The 18297-nt window shown below is 37.8% G+C and overlaps 1 protein-coding gene across 1 annotated transcript; it reads left to right on the forward strand.

Annotated features, from left to right (window-relative positions):
- Positions 1-17215: 17215 nt before the first annotated feature.
- LOC127222952 (60S ribosomal protein L10-like) lies at positions 17216-17814 on the forward strand. The gene is given in 2 exon segments (XM_051185422.1): positions 17216-17266; positions 17269-17814. Coding segments are annotated over 2 exon segments (597 nt in total).
- The last annotated feature ends 483 nt before the right edge of the window (positions 17815-18297 follow it).

The following is an 18297-nucleotide window of genomic DNA, read 5'->3' on the forward strand; positions in this document are numbered from 1 at the left end:
AGAAATGGAAGCGATTGAGTCATCATGATAAGAAGCCTCCCAATGGAGACAACAAGTCTCATTAGTACTGGAAGTTAGACCTCACCACATAGTGGTGAAGCTGGATTATAAAGGCTGCATCTTAATGAGAATTTAAATAAGGCACACTAGCTGATAAGTAACTAAGCAGCAGACCAGCCACAGGGTTGTTATTTCTTCAGATGTGCCTGGTATGGGAAGTCCTTGCAGTATCTAGCCCTCAGGTCGAAGATAATAAGGGTCTCAGAGACCCTTAGAGCCCTATCTTTTAATTAGCACTACAGCAAATTCTGTGGTATGTTGTTTACACAGCAAACATAGGCAAGTGTGCAGTGTATCTCAGGAAATGTCTCAGTGACATTGACCTCTAAATTATCAACCTGGTGAAAGATAACAAAGCCCTTACGTGTTCCTAAAAGGTTTGTGGTTTGCTCAGTCTTTTTACCTTTATTTTAAATCAACTCATTGTAATGCAAATGATTGTATTTATCTTAAATGTTTATAATTAAATTAGAACAGCGGTTAGCAGAATGGACGTTGTGTGCTGAGGTAGGCAAGCTGAAGATGAGTAACAGGAATTTAACAGTTGAATTTGTCAGGAACTAGGAAAACATGAGGTCTTTTCAAATTCTCAGGGTGGTTGCAGTCTGCCCCCTCTTCAGAGGGAAGCAAACAGATCCCAGGAGCTGCAGTGGTCAGCACCACACTGTAGAGTCATACGGACCCTTAATATTGAAATACTTGTTCATTTTCAGGATTCTGTATTGAGGACTCTTGGGAAGTACACAGAGGCTCACAAAGAGCTACTAAACTAATACCAAATGTGGATTAGAGTGATTATTAATAGTTTAGGAAGCAAATGGAAGACAGAGCTATATTAGTGGCTTGTGAGGACTTCATGCATGTTCTGGGATTGGTCTGCCAGTCTCTCTGCATCAGGGTCACTTGACTTCCCTTTAGCATGGGCTTCTGCTTCCTGCCCAAAGTCAGATAGCCATGTGGCCAGAGCTGCTGTCTTGGCTTAGTTCTTTTGGTGCATCATCATATGCTTGTTGTCAGTTTTCAGATATCCAATCACTATTTGCCTAAATTTATGCTGCTTCCCAATCCCCAACCTTACTCTGATGTTTCTGTCTCACTGGGTTACACAGATCAGCTTCTACTCCCAGTTCATTCTTTTACCTGAAGATCACTTTCATAGTTTCCTTTTCGCAAATCAATAGTTTACATAGCCCTTCCTATTGAATTTTGGCTCTTTGATTCCTGACCTTTAGATTCAATATGGCAGGGGGGAAAATGCTAGCTTCTGAGACTAAACCTTAATATATAATTTCTCCTGAAATGTTAACATTTACAGTTCAACTATTCTACTCTGAGGAAGCCAGGAATTCTATGAATAGTTTGTTTGCATTATAATAGGCCATAATGACTGATGAGGTATAACACTCTATCCATAAATGACTGGCAGATATGTAAATGAGCAAAATATTTCATAAGATGTCAACTCCCAGGGACTAAGCCAGCATTCACCTTTATGCCACATGCTGTTGTCACTTAAGGCAGATGAATACTGTCCTCTTTGAGGCTTTCCCATTTTATAGATTTTTTTTGCAGAAAGAAATGATTTAGTTGTGGTTGTTTCATTCCTCAGTGATAAAGAATTGGAACAAAGATGTTTCTGTTTAAAATGAGCTTGGTTGTTTTATCTGTTCAATTGTTTTGGAGATGTTCTTTAGTAGATTCAAGAGGAAGACCTTGTCAGATACACGTGCCAAGAACTATTTTCCCAGTCTATAACTAATATTTTCTTTTTCTTATCAAGTAGTCTTGCCTAATGGAAAATTCTAACTTCATGTTGGATAAGTTATTTTTTATAGTTAGTTTCTTCTGCACCATTCTGAACAAGGCTTGTATACTCCAATGTCCTGATAGATATCCTTGTTTCAAGCCAACTAATTCTATCTTATTACCCATTGTTGGAGGGGGAGATGTTGAATTCTTTATTAGAATGATTAACATGAGCTGGCAGAGAACCTTAAAAGAAGGAAGTTAAGTGCTTCCAATGTGGTTATTTTTCAAACTGTATCAGTGATCCAAAATCCTTTCATTCCTTAAGAATCTTAAATTGAATCACCATATAATAGAGAACAGAATGCCCCAACTAGACATCTTATGCCACCAAGTAAAACCTTTAATGTCAGGAATGGGTTGCATCTTGTTGAGTTGACCAAAAATATTTCATACCCTCGCCGTCCCCACCACATACAAAATCAGAGGCTATTGCCAAGACTACTTTTTACTCTGTGTTACCTGATGGTAAGGCCCTACCACTAAAGATGCAACTTACTTATGCCAGCAAAGATGGAGAAGCTGAGTTGGTGTCTAGTTAGAAACTTCACCTCTATTGTCTAATGTTCATGGTGCTAGAAGGTACTTTACCTTCTACCATAACAGAAAAGTAATCAATTTCACCCAGCTACAAACCTTATGAATTATAACAGAGACCTGCTAAAAGATACACAGATACAATAGTGGCACAAATGTTATGGGAGTCATCAACAACTTTAAAGAAATAGATTTAACACCTAACTCATGAGATAGAATTCATAACTAGCACTTCCAAAGTGGTCAAGAATCTGAGATTAGATAACTCATGGATCTAGGGGAAAATCAACTATAATTTTGCCAAAGGAACATAGCAGTAAAATATCTCTTAATACATACAGCTATACCCATAGAACAGAACATTGTTTAACCCTGACAGAGAAGCTTCATCTTGTAGTAGGTGATAATTAACAAACAGATCCACAGCTGGGCAATATTAAGAAAGTGAGAGGATTTGGAGCACTCAGTCCTAAATGGATGTCTTCTTCTTTATTCAGAGAAATCCTGCTCTTCTAGGTCTGACTGATAGCATCAGTTAGTGTGGGAAGATTCTATACCTAGTATCTCAGAATTTGTTCCACAGTCATTCCTTCTTCTGACCATTTTTATACTGATAGAGATGAGTGTGTGATTTTCTCAAGCATTTTCATTCTTTATTAGTAGTGGATCAAAGTAGTGAAAATATTAACTAAGCTCTGTACACAAGATCTATTACTCAAATATAAGAAACTGAACACTGAAAATCATAATTAACATTGTTTTATTAAAAAATAACAGGTCAAATAAATATTAGTGTTAAAGGCTATTGATACAATAATATTAAGGGAGAATTGTATTCACGTGTTTCCCTTTGGTTTTTTTCAAACATCTTTAGAAATTCAAAATTTATTTATTTATTTTTATTTAAATTAGAAATTATCTTATTTTACATATCAATCCCAGTTCCTTCTCCTTCACAACCTCCCATGCCCTTCACTGAACCCCTATCCCATCCCCATTCTGTTCCCCATGGCAATTCAAAATTTAACTTTAAATTTAATTGGAATGAAAAGGAGTTTGATAAAGACAAGTCTTCAAAAACAACCTCATCATTGGAAGAGCTTTTAATATAATGTCCATGGTCCTCTAAATGTGTGTGTCTTTGTATATGTAATAATAATTAAAGAAGAGGACACAAATTTGAAAGTGAATGGGTTGGACACAGAAGTTAAGCGGTAAGAGTGAGGAGGGAATGATATAAATAGGTACGCATGGATGACAGTCTCAAAATAAAAATAAATAAATTGAAAAAGACCATTTGATTATTGGTTGACAATGAGTTGAATTTATAGGTGAAATTAAGAATTTGTATCTTTTCCCCAGGTCATTTGTTTTTAAATGTTTTTAACAGCATAGCACCATAATAAAAGTATTTTAAAAGTAAGCCCTTTATGTTAGTTTGCACCTATGCAGATCCAACTGATCTAGGATATAATTCAGGAAAACATTTTGTGTATACCAAACATGTAGATACATCTTTCCTTGTTGCTATTCCCTAAGTAATGTGGTTTAAGAGTTATCCACAGAGGCCTTACATGGTATTAGATATTACAAGCAATTTGAGATAAGTTAAGTCACAGGAGGGGGTGATTATAGGTTATATACAAATACCACCACTGCAACAAGGGACTTGAGTATCCCAAGGGTTTAGTATCTATGGGAAGTAGGGCTGTTTTCTATAATAAGTTGCCCTCAATACCGAGGGGAAATTGAATTTATTAGATATGCTTTACATTTGCTAGTAGAGGGATTCCAGTGTGTCAAGTTACAAGTAGACTGTTTTTATTGATTCCAAATGTAGACTTTTAAGAAGCCAAAATTTGTAAACATAACCATTCTAACAACACATACCAGAAAATACTAATACACCAGCTACTTATAGCTACTTGTTTTCATTTCAATATCATAAATATTGTTTTAATATCTTTCAATATAAATTGAGAGCAACACCAATTTCTATTCATCTTCCATCTGAGATAGGGACTAGCATAAAGTAGGCTCTCAGCAGAACTTTAATAAATGAATGTTTTAAAATTCTATTATTATGAAGAAAACTGACAAAACTGAATATTGTAAGATGTCTCAGTAGTTATGAGCATCTATTGCTGTTGCAGAGGACTTGAGTTCAGCTCCTAGCACGCATGTTGGGTATTTCACAATGCCTGTTATTTCATTTCAAAGGCTATCTGATGTTTATGTACCTCCATGGGTACCTACATCATGTATATCATACCTCAGACACATAGTCATGTACATAATTTGAAAATAAAATAAATCTTTAATAAATTATTATTAAAGGAGAGTGAGTTTCACTTACTGACTTATTTAAGATGTGGCCTGCTGAGTAGAATAGACACAGTAGCATGTAGGGGCTTGGGAAATAAGGCAGATCCATGCAAAGAACCTCATTAAGTGTGTAATCAAAATTTCATGATGTGTCTAGAGAACTGAACAGACTCTCTGAGAAGTCATAAAATTAATTTGGAATGGAATTAAAAGTGAAGATACATATTGCTATGTAGAGGCTACTGTATCCCGTAATACTCTGCAATCGTACATCTGAGCATCTTGTCTTCAGCCCACAAAGCACGAAAGAATGCATCAGTCCTGTAGCTCCTGGTACTCATATGCTTGGGATTATTATTCTCCCATATGCTTTGCTGTCTCAAAGGAAACAAATTGAAGCTTGTGTGTTTGGATCCGCTTTTAATTTTCCAGAAGAATAACAAATGATATCTCAACCTTCCCATACACGACCCTCATCTTTTTGTTCAGAAGGAGCCAGCTCTTCTGGGCCTGATTGACAGCACCAGACCATGTGGGAAGGTACTACCCCAAGTATGGTAGCCTTTGCTCCACAGTCGCTCTGCCTTCTGACCATCTAAACATGGAGACAATGGAAATTCCCCTGGCATTTTTCCTTCATAATTCATAGAGGTTCAAAATAATGAAATATTATCTAAGGTTTGCAAATAAAGCCAGTGGGTTCAAATACAGGAAAATACACATTGAAAACAGAAATTAACATAGACTTTTATTTAAAAAGAAACGGGGAAGTAAATGTTAATGAAAAATGCTATTGACAGAATGTTGAAGTTACAGTATTTTAATAATTAAAAATCTAACATTTCAAATTGATATTCACAAGTCTAAAATAATTTATTATATTTATTTTAGTGCAACTAAGAGTTAAAAGTTAATGTGTAAATACTAATGAAAATAGAGAAAGGTTTTTCATTTTAATTTTTTTTTTCTTATTTTTATTTTTGTGGTATTGGGGATCAAACCTTGCGCATGTCAGGAAAGTGCTCTACCACCAAGCTCCAAAAACCAACTCATGATAGTCCTTTTAAAGTTACTATAAAACCCAATGTCTCTTTCTTGTATCCCCAGTAAAAGATCAAATCCATGACTGCAGAAAGAGGTATGTGTGGAAAGAATACAGTATATAGCAGTACGAAAACTATTAAGAAGTAAATTTACAAAAGACATAACAGATCCCAAATTAGAGCTCAAAACCCTGTGGCAGGGCCCACAAACCCAAGCAAAGGTTAAGCTCCAGAGCAGAGGCAGTGAAGACACAATTCAGTGAGTGGGGCTGCAAAGGCAGAAGCCGGAAGGAGCCCAGGACTGGTAGCACCTCATGCCTGCTATACCCTGGTGACAAAGGAACAATTCTGGGAGTAGCCTCCCCTCAAACTATTCCAGTGGAGAGAGCAGAAGCTCGAAGCATTACATCACCAAATATGCATGTTCCCTCTGACTAATCAGTTAATGACACAAGCGATCACTTGGACCCTGACAAGAGCTGACCTGAACACAGAACCAGGGGATGCAAATGTACTCGGGCATAGACCGGGGGAGGTGGGGTGTCACCGGTGGAAGAGCAGCCAGGGCTCAGGAAAGAGACTCTGCAAGCAAGGGCACAGTCTCCTCACAGCCTCAGGATTAGTAGCAAACACCTTTACCCATTGAGCCACTGCCACTGGGGCAGGCAGCCCCAGACAACTAATGTTCTAATGTTTTTTTGTTTTTGCTTTTTTGAGATGTCAAAAATATTCATGGGGGGGGAACAGCTTCTTCAACAGACAGTGCTGCAGAAATTGAATTCCTATGTGCAGAAGAACATAATTAGATTCACATCTCTTAACCTGCACCAAAAAAAAAAAAAAAAAAAAAAATCAATCGAAAGTAGATCAAAGACTTTAATATAAAACCTGAAATGCTAGAACTATTAGAGGAAAACAGAGAATGCATTTCAAGCTATAGGCATAGGTAAAATACTTTTTGGTTAGGACTCCAATAGCACAGACAATAACTAAGACTTGACAAATGACATTATGCAAAATTAAAAAGCTTCTGCACAACAAAGAGAACATTCAACATGCTGAGAAGCAGTCTATGGAGTGACAGAATGTTGCCAGCTGCACCTAGGAGGGTGGGCTAATAGGATATATAAAAACCTGCAGTGTGGCTCTACAGGGAGTTTGAGAGCATAACACTGATGGAGGAAGAGGCATGCTGAATAAGAAAAATGTGAGGTATTCCAGTGAGAACATTCATAATAAAATGCTAAAACTCAAAATAAGTAGGAGTTTAAAATATGCTGAGGGCAACAAAAATCTCTCTGTTTTTCGACTGTTTACACCAAGAGGCCATACGGAAGGGTTAGTCTTGGAACAGATGCTGCAATGTTAAAAGGGAGAAAGGAAGTAAGTCACTATTTACTTAACTCCCACTTTACATATGAAAGGGAGATCTTCAAAGTGTCCAGGGTTACAACTGCCAAGAAGAAATTAGGTTCAAGGTAACCATGAGAGAAACATCAAAACCACACTTACCCACACCCACTATGCATTCACCGAGCAGTAACAGAAAACATACTGCATACTCTTACAGGCTCTGTAGAGAGACCCATGAGTAAGTTAAATGAGTTGCTGGGTTCAGGAAAGGTCTGTTACTAGTGAGGTTTGATACACATGTCCCATGCCTGCCAAGGAATTTCAACATACCATTACTTTACCAAAAAATGAAACTGAGGCTCAGTGAAGGATATTAAGCCACATAAGGATAAAAAGCACATGTGTTGTAGGTTCTGTGATTACAACCCAAGTTGACTTTACCTCATAAGCAATCATTTCTCTCTCTTCTAGTTTATTCTTCTCTAAGAACTAGAAAATTCATATGAATGGCACCCTAAGACATGAAAAGAATTGTAACTATGTACAAATATCTGTTAACATTAAAAATTAGAACCACTTAAACTTTTAAACAAAATAGCAAGGATTATTGTAGGCCACGCTATAATCTGCTCCACAAATTGGGTCAAGGCATAGATATTGAAATAGATAAGACAGTGGGTCATTCGTTCAACAGCAATGTCAGAATGTTGAATGCTGAATGGTGTTTATTGAGCGGATGGGGTGGGCTTATATACTGACTCACAGCACAGTGGAAAATAACAGGGTTTTCAGGCTTAGCTCCTCCCCTGAAGATGTGTGATAGCAAAGCAGGAAGAGTCCCAATAACAACTCTGGGGCAAGATGTTCAAGCCAACAGCTTCAGGCTTTCTCAAGGTGCCTCAGAGGTCCATGCAGGGCCCTACAGACTATTCAAGATGGACCATTTACATCACATATTCCAGAAACCATTATACAAATGATAAAAGTCTAGTACATAGATTTCTTATAGAACAGCTTTTCATCAATAAGAACAATTACAATTGAGTGATAATTGCTAGCAAGCCTTATAATTTTCAGAAACCAATGACCAATGATTAAATTTAAAAAAAAAAAAAGTGTTTGACCACATAATGTCAACATTTTCCCTCAAGCATTTCTGATGTATATATGTTTCTCTTATTGGCTAATGAATAAAGCACTGTTGACAAATTGGAAAGCAAGATGGGGGAGACTAGGAGACAAGGAGAATTCTGGGACATGTAGTAGAGAGAAGTCAAGATGTAGGACCTGAGAGTAGAGGTCCAGACACTTTCTCTGTTACAGTTCAGCTCCAGTTTCCCAAGAATGGAGTGTAACAACTTCACTTTGCAGGCTCCCCTGAGGGTCATCTTTGCAAAAGAAGGTCTTACCCAAGCCTCATTCAAGAGATTTATTGGGAGGGAAGAATCCAGGAGAGTGACTGTCCTCTCTTCCAGTGGCAGAGAACAGCCAGGGAGTCAGAACAGCCACAGGCTTAACAGACACAGGGTTTATATAGGGATTCTTAGGGGGTGAAGTTTTTCCAGGGTGGGAATTGGCCAGATTTCAGTCCTTGAGCTCAGACTGGCTAGACCTCGTGCTCTGGGATTGGTTGGCTTTCTGGACAGGTTTAGGGTCAGATTTGGCTCTGATTTCAGGGCCAAAGTGTGTTCCTTTTACTGGTCTTTTTTAGCCATTTGGCTATAATTTTAGGAACAGGGTGTATTACTTTCGCTGGCTCTAATTCCAGTAACAAAGTGTGTTTCTTTGGCACTGGTTTCAGGGTTAGAGTGCATTTCTTCTGTTCTGGTTGCAGGGCCAAAGTGTGTTTTTTTGGCTGTGTTCAGGGTGTGTTTCTTTGGGTGAGCCTTTTCCTTTATACTAAGCACAATTTCCCTAATAGCAACAAGAGTACCAAACACATTGTATTCAATAAGTGCTTACTAACTACAATGCTAGAATGACACAGAACCACTGATTTAAAGACCAGACAGGGCACTAAGCTAATGTAATAAAAAAAAAAAAAAAAAAAAAAAAAAAAAAAAAACACTTTCCTTCTTTTTAGGACATATTGGTAGGACAATGAGCATCACAAATGTGTCAGTAAGTGATTACACAATAACAGCACTATGTGGAATTGACTCACCAAGGTGTTTCTTAAATAGGTAATAAGGCAAATGCTAAAGAAATCAGTGATGGGCACAGGTCTACAGCTTGGGAGGTGGAGGGATGAGAATTTTTTTTTGAGGCCACCTTGAGATAAAGAGCAAATAATAGGTCACCTAGGATCATTGAGCCAAACCATGGAAAGAGAGAGAGAGAGAGGGAGAGAGAATAAGAGAAAATATAAAACAAAGACTGTAGAGATGGCTTATACATGTAGAGTGCATATGGCTCTTGCAGAGGACCTGAGTTGGTTCCCACAACACATGTGTGCATGCATTCATACACACATACACACACACACACACACACACACACACACACAGAGAGAGAGAGAGAGAGAGAGAGAGAGAACTTTCAAAAAATTAAATCTCTTTTTTTTTTTTTTTTAAAAAAAGGAAGAAACCAAAAGAAATGGGTCATAAAAGAGGAAGCTAATGATTGAAACAAGTGTTGCCAAGGAGACAAACCTCTGAACTTTGATAGCACATCTACAGGGGGAGAGGGTAGACTCAAAGGACAAATGAAATCTGTTGCTACCAGATTTGCATAGTGCTTTGTTTATCACCATGCAGACAAAACTCTCCAAAGCTATGCCCTCAGCAATAACTGACAAAGCCTTTTGTACCAAGTGATTTTTTTTTTTCAGTCTTGCAAGGAAGAGAGTCTCTGGAAGTGTTGAACATAGTGAGATGCATGCATTTTTTTAAATATAAATTTACTTTGAGTTCAAGGATTTTGTGCATGAACATACTATCAAAATGTGATGGAGATTTATGTAACCACTTTAATTCAATGCAGTGGAATAGCCCTTTGTCTTCCCTACCCTTCTCATCTCTTGTGAACTAACTCGTGGACATGGTTCAAGTTAGAACCACATGGCTTCTCCTAGCTCTAACCAGAAATCCTGCCTGAAAACTCTTTATATATATATATATATATATATATATATAATAAATTAAACTAAACCCCCACCAAAAAAGCCAAAGAGATAAATAGGCTGGTATCTTTTTATCTTACTCATGGCATTCAGAATTGATGGCCATGGAAGACTTGTTCTTTATACTAAAAAATAATGACATTTTCAAGGTAAGTTGCTGTCATATTGACTACCTAGACAGAGCTTAAAAGAGCAATAACACTCATTACAAATGTGCTTGCAGGGGAAAAGTGGACATTTCGACTAGAATTATAGTGTGACTTTCACTTCCAAGATTTCAGGTTTCCTGTCAGGATTCTACACAGAATCCAGATTGGAATAGAATTTATTGATGGATCTTAATATTTAAAGTTCGATGCCCACAGCAATCATCAGAATCAGTGCTAAACTTTGTAATTAGAAAGCAAAGGCTTATCCCCTTATCATAGTGAGACCACGAGCCTGTTATTTCCAGTTCCCATGCCTGTTTTCTACTCTATGAGGTAGATTTACTAAAACTCTAGACTAATATAAAGTAGTGATAGCTGTAAGGTGGTGCATGCAGTTGCCCACATGCTGAATGCTTAGTAAGGACTAACTATGGTGCCAAAGTACAGGGAAGGGGTTTTCAAAAGATTTCACTGTAGGTTTGGGAAAGAGTGTGAAGGGTCAGGTGACTCAGTGCATCCATCAGTAACCTAGAACTTCAGTGGGGATACAGGCACCAAAACCGATTTTTATTTTTCCTATCATTTCTTAGTTCATTTCACTTCTGATTGCTATAAATTCAACAGTGCCAGTTAGAAGATTGTCTTTGAATTTTTATTTTAGAAAATGTCATAACTATCTGCAATTATAAATTAATTGTTAACTGAAAAAAAATTAAAATAGGTACCAAAGTAGTTTTCATGGTGGTATGGATAAGAAGTAAATAACAAATTTTATTTTTCCATGCTATTGTTTTGGTAAAGGTAACAAATGATATATGAATAATATATGTAGTTCTGAGCCTAGCTTTCATTTTTGTTTCATAGTAAATTGTCACATTTGAAAATCTCATTTAAATGAATATTTTGCTTCATATCATAAAATTTCCTTACTCAAACAAGTCATTGAGTCATTCGTGTGCTTAGCATACCAGAAAATTTGATTGAATGTTTTAAAATTTTCTCCACTATAAAAATTATCTTAGTGATGGTCACAAAATAAAAACAATAGTGAGTACTATGCAAAAAGAAATACAGATATAAAATACTTCAGTTGAATTTGTGCACATAGCTGCATAAGTAAGAAACATTTATATATTAAGATTTCACTGAAATCTTAAACCAGCTCCTTTGGCCTTTCAACTGGACTAAATAAAGACGAGGAATTCCAGCAAATTTTTGGTCCTTAAGCTCAGATTGGGACTGCTGAGGTACCCAGCCTTGAGGAGTAAGTAGTTACTGCTTCTGAGCCGCCCTAAGAAAACTATGACTAACCTTTAATTGCATTGTATACTGTAAGGCGTACGGTTTTTCCGCCTGCCGCCTGGTATTGTCCTGCCGCCGCACCAGCTCCAAATAATACACAGAGACTCTGTATTTGATATTATACTGTTGGCCAGATACTAGTTTCTTATTGGCTAGCTTTGTCTTAAGTATTAACCCATTTCTGCTGATCTATGTATTTTCACATGGCCTTCTCTTACCGGGGAGGCAGCTGGCGTCCAGCTCTCTCCAGACTCTCCATCTTGACTCCTCCTTACTACTTCCTATTTCCTCCTTGTCTCCTAGTCCCTCCTATCTTCCTTTCCTATTGGCCAACAGTGCTTTATTATTAACCAGTATGAGAAACATATACAGAATGACATCTCCCATCATCTCCTCTTTTCTGTCTAAATAAAAAGAAGGGTTTTAACCTTAGCATAGCAAAATATATAACACAACAGTTATCAAATAAGAATCACAGTTAACAATATTTAGTCCATTAACATTTATCAAGATTTAAGAAACTAAACTATTCCATCATCTATTCCATCTTTGTGAGTCTAAAGTCCTATATGTAACTTATCTTTAATCCTGACTAAGGAAAACTATAACCATAACTATCTGTCTTCAACTCCCTCAAAGACCACAAAAGGATAGTATATAAGCTATAGAAATGACAGAGACAACTCACTGCCTGGTCACCCAAGGTTCTTTTGTAATCTTCCATCTTCAGCCCATAGGCCATAGTGTATCTAGCAGACTCTTCAGCAACACAGGAAACTTTAAACTGTCTTCTTGTATTGGCAGTTTATCAATCACTTTTCTCTGTGCCCTGCATACTGTCTCGCAGACTCTTCCATGAAGCAGGAACTCTGTAGCAATGTCCATCTTGAATCAGCAGTCACTTTTCTGTGGGTCCTGCATGTCCAGTTTATACAGCATAAAGTCAAACAGTCCAGACAAGAGCAGTGTCTTGTCCAAATGGCTAGTCTTGCCATATTGGAAGCAAACTTCATAATGCATTTCTTCGATGTCCATCTTCCTTTCTGGTGCAGGTGGTATTGCCAAGAGCAATTATGTCTCACTGTCACAAAAACTCTAAACCACTTTAAATGCCATATTCTATAGGTCTTTGAAAGGTTTGAAGAATGCCTATTTATCTCAAATACATCTCTGGGTATCTTGAAAACCTAACTAACTTAACTCTAAGCTTTGACTATCATAGGTAATTATCTATAATCTGTACTACATTATCCAATATGTTTCTGAATGAACTATATAAACACAATACCTAAACAAAAGGAGAAATATATACATCACAAAATTGACCTTAAATTGTATCAATAAATGAAAATCCATTACAAAACAAAGTATTCATATCTATACCATAATCCCCTTTTTACCTTTAAAAAGAATTAGCTGTGATCATTAACCATTTATAACCAAATCCATTTAAATGAAAACAAACATTTATAAACAATATTTGGGAATTTGGGCGTCGTTCTTTCCAAACTACTTCCTGCTGACAGGGGGCGCTGTCATGGGGGATCCTGAGAAGACGTAGAAATCTTGGCTGTAGTCTGTAAGGCTGTTTTGTTCAGCTGTTTTGAATATAGGATCACCTGGTACTCTGTTTCAGGCGGTCTGGCTTGCTCAAACCACATTAGTCTGGAAGGAATCCACAGCTTTTTATTTTCTGTGGAAACAAAAATAGAAATCCTTTTCCCAACTAACTTGTCCTTAGACTTAAATTTTTGAGTCAAAGCATTTTTAAAATATATAAATTGAATTAATCCAGCAACATTTCCTTTATCAATTGTTGTTATTTTCTCAGTAGTCAAAGGATGCAGAGACAACACAATAGCATACAGTAACCAGATTCTCTCTGAGCTTTTCATCTTTATGTGGCTTTATTATTACTCCGTTTCTTTTACTTTTTATTTTTTGAGACAGGGTTTCTCTGTGTAACTCTTATCTGTCCTGGAATTCACTCTGCATACCAGGTTTACTTTGCAAATCACACAGATCTGCTTGCCTCTGTCTCCTGAGTGCTGGGATTAAAGGCGTGTGCTACAACACCCAGTTCCTCTTTGTCTCTTTAAAACCTTTTTTTTTTCATGTCTACATATATTTTAAAACACACTGTAAACCTTTAGAAGTTTTTCTTAATATGAATCTGTCTTTACTGTAAATCTTTATCTTCGTCTGGCCACAAGTCCTTTATCTGGTAAACAACAACATTGCTAAAATGAAAGTCATAGCTGTATCAGCCGCAGTTTACCAAAGATGGTGGCAGGTACTTTTACCTGCCAGCACAGAAAGGTGTGCTCACTGCCTTGGTCTGCGCTGCCACCCAGAAAGCATGCTGCCTGCTTGGAGATGTGGTCACTGCCATTGCCATCTTTCATACACACCAATAAATTGTTAGCAGAGTTATTTAAAAGCTGTGAGCCCAAAACATTTCAAACAGTGGAGAAGATGCTCTCTAAACAGTCACCTATAAAGATACAGAATTAGAAGTCAGCTGTTTACCAGTACTCTGAGTTGACTGTTACAATAGAACATACCATAAATGCAGAATTTTTAAAAGAACATAGACAAAATTTATTTTGAATTCTTTCCTCATAATAATAAAAACAGATTTCAAGTTGGTTAAATTTAATTTTTATTTTTGATATCTGCTTCACCGAGGAGCAATAATCCTTGAATATATCAGTGTTTGATGGATATTAACAATTGCATGTGTTTTGGTCTACCACCATAATTAATAAACAAACATCCCTACAACTTTTGCTAGATTTTTTTACCCTTCTGCAGGAGATAAATTTGATCACCTCAACCAAAATAAGTAATATATTTTATAACATTATAAATTTAGTGAATTTTATAGAGTTTTAAATAAATAGAACCATATATTATATATTCTTTCATGTTGAGGTTTCTTTCATTTGCATAATGATTTCTAGTCTCATACCCTGTTATACTTATATCAAGCTTGTTCTTTTTCTTGCTAAATACCCACCATTGAGTATATATACTATTAATATCCTCAAACGGAAGAGTTTTATTGAATCTAACTGGGAAGACTCAAATAAAAGTTGTAAGATTTGTATATACAATATGATGAGAACATATTTTTTTGGTGAGGGTAGGAAGGTAAATTTGGTGAGGGTAGGAAGGTAGATTTTTGGGTTGCGTGGGCTGATGACTAAACTGGTTGAAAACTTGTATCCAGAATTACCTGAGAGATATGCTTCTGGGTGGGTCTGGAAGGGCATTTCCTGGAAGAATCAACAGAGGGCAAAAGGCTTTCCTGCAGAGTGGGCATAGTTCTGGTGGTGGCCTACATGTATAGAGGTCTGAGAGAAAAGCTGCTTCTTCCTTAGCCTCATGCTGGTGAATGTATCTACCTTGTGGTGGTGGCCGCTATTGCTGCAGACATCCACTACTGAAATGGAACCCAGCTTCTTTGACTTTTCACCTCAAATGGAAGGCCTGGAGTTTCTGGAATTCTCCAGAACTACAGTTTGAGACTGAGACTTCTGAGGAGACCAGCCTCATGGAGACAGTAGCTAGTGCATTCTGAGACTGGCTAATGCTGTGACAGCTATTGAACTACCCAGACCATATCCTCTAAGCCAGGCTAATACATCTCCATTGAATTCATGTTCGCTCTGTTGGTTCTGTTCCCATTGAGATACTGACTAACACACATGGGTTTATGTTTAATACTTCAAAACATGTACAATAAAAGGTTAGATCACTTTGCATATGCACCAGATGTGTTGGGGGGACTCCAGCTGCACTTCATATTTACCAAAATTTGGGTGGAAGACTGTTCTCTTTCTCCTGGCAGCCCTAGTCAAAATCCTGTGACCCTTCCTGAACTGCCCAGAACACACTATTTTCCCAGTAACTGGGGGTTCCAGGCACACACCTGCACCTCACAGTCATCCTGCTATTGAGACTTAGTTAGCTGCATTGGGCTCTGTGTAGAAGGAAAAGGAAGAACTAGGCAAGCCGAAGAGAACAGTGAAATATTCCAGAGTCTAAAGCTCAATATACCTATGCTAGTCAATCCCATAATGCATTTCTAACTCTGCTAGACATAACAGTTAAAGAAAACTTAGAAATGTATGATTGGAGGGGGAAAAAATTTGGTTTTGGTTGGAATGGTAGTGGAAAGGAACACAGCACTGTATAAACATGTCCAGGACATTCCTGAAGGTACACATGGGAAAGACATTTTAAGTCTGTTTCTCTCTCTCTCTCTCTCTCTCTCTCTCTCTCTCTCTCTCTCTCTCTCTCTCTCTCTCTCTCTCTCTCTCCTCTCTCTCTGTTAAAAGTTTATGGAAAGCTGCCTATAAGGCAACTAGGTGTGCTTGCTGGAGGCAGATGCCACATTTTATTCAATGGTGAAGGAAATAAAAATCACTTTGAGGAAGACAAAAATAGCTTTGTTTTAGTTATATAAACCTATGGCTAATTAGAAGGGACCAGTTAGAGCTCATTGGTGTTTTTGTTTCATCACTGTTCATAAATAATTAATTCTCATAACTAATATATAATTACATTACTAATAAGTATTAATAAAAATATAAGATTACTTGGGGACATTATTTGGAAAATCTTGGGACATTTTTCAACTTTTCTGTTCATCAATATGGTACCTGGGAAACATCAGACTATTTGTCTTCATCTTATGGCAAATTTACCTCTGAAACTGGCTTTCTTCCTGGTAGCTGGGGACATTCAGGCAGGAGTTGGCTCCATATGACATGATAAACACCTGAGCTGGCAGCGAGGGATCTGATCTGTTTTTACCCCAGATGTTCTCACCTCTTGGGAAACGCCATTTCTTCAACTGTAAAGTAACAGCCAGTGCGAAGAGGAAAATCTTGTAGAAAATGATCCTTCCTTCCAATTGCCCCAAAGCCATTGAAGAATACTCAATCTGACACTTTTATTCTAGTTTTTCTTTGTCGTACCTTCCAAGAGACAATAATAGGAACTCAGCAAAGCTTTACTTTGTTAAAACTTTTTGTGACTTGAAAGTATTTCTTCTTTAAAGGCTAAAGGTTGTAAGAACATTTTAAAACTCTTTCAGTTAATCAATAGTCTAAAAGCCTTGTGGCGATTTGTCCTACAGAGGCAGCACACCACGGGAATAGTGACTGAACTCAGATTGCCCATACATACTGTTTTCTTTTCTTTTAATTAATGTCTTTTCGACTGCATGATCAGACTCTTCCAGTGGTTGCACAACGCTGTGAAATTGGAAGATAGGGCTGAAGGTTTTTGTGTTATGGGCAAGAATGAAGGTGGTGGCTGAACTTCGCACTGTAGAGTAGCTGCTCTCTGTCCCAGGGGAAGGGGGATGACATATAAGGAACCTGAAGACTGTGAAACACTATGAGAACGAAAAGAGTAAAGAAAAAAAAATATCAAGCCAAAAAGTGGATATAAAAAACTAGTTTTTCTCTCCTTTCCTCCGGCGCGCGACCGATGATCCAATTGTCATCATGGGTCGATGCCTTGCCCGGTGTTGCCAACATTGTAAGAACAAGCCGTACCCCCAAAGTCTCGCTTCTGCTGAGGTGTCCCTAAAATTCGAATCTTCAATTTGAGATGGAAGAAGGCGAAAGTTGATGAATTCCCACTTTGTGGACACATGGTGTCAGATGAATATGAGCAGCTCTCTTCTGAAGTTCTAGAGGCTGCCTGTATTTGTACCAACAAATACATGGTAAAGAGTTATGGCAAGGATGGCTTTCTTATTCGAGTGAGGCTCCACCCTTTCCATGTCATTGGAATCAACAAGATGTTGTCCTATGCTGGAGCTGACAGGCTCCAGACAGGTATGCGTGTTGCCTTTGGGAAGCCCCAGGGCACAGTGGCCAGGGTTCACATTGGCCAGGTCATCATGTCCATCCACACCAAGCTACAGAATAAGGAACATGTGATTGAGTTTCTTCGTAGAGCCAAGTTCAAGTTCCCTGGCCGCCAGAAGATCCACATCTCAAAGAAATGGGGCTTCACCAAGTTTAATGCAGATGAATTTGAACACATGGTTGCTGAGAAATGGCTCATTTCTGATGGTTGTGGGTGGGGTCAAATATAGCACTGCACTCCTGAGAGCTTCCACAGTGCTCTTCTGTACCCTAACAAAATATGTTCACTAATAAATCTCACATCCAGTCTGCTTTAAAGAAAGAGCAGTTTTGTGATACTTGGTAACTACTATAGTCCGTTTTTACTTTCTATAATTTGGAAACCAAGAGGGGCACTTTGATTCAACTTAACAGGATTTCAGAAATTGGTATAAATAGTATGGTCAATTCCCAATATACTGAAATATAAATGCTATTCCAGAATGGCCCTGCCCCAGTCAATGCCTCCTGCTTAAATCAACAGGAAGACCTAATTGAAATGGTGTGTGTGTGTGTGTGTGTGTGTGTGTGTGTGTGTGTGTGTGTGTGTGAAATGAGCCCTCATTTGACACCAAGTCTGCTGGCACCTTAATCTAGGACTTCTTAGCCTCCCAAACTGTGAGACTCCCGAGCAGGGAGAAGCAATGAGATGTATGCCAGACACCTTGGAGGTC

The sequence above is a fragment of the Phodopus roborovskii genome, unplaced genomic scaffold (assembly GCF_943737965.1).
Source record: "Phodopus roborovskii unplaced genomic scaffold, PHOROB, whole genome shotgun sequence".
Taxonomy (NCBI): Eukaryota; Metazoa; Chordata; class Mammalia; order Rodentia; family Cricetidae; genus Phodopus; species Phodopus roborovskii.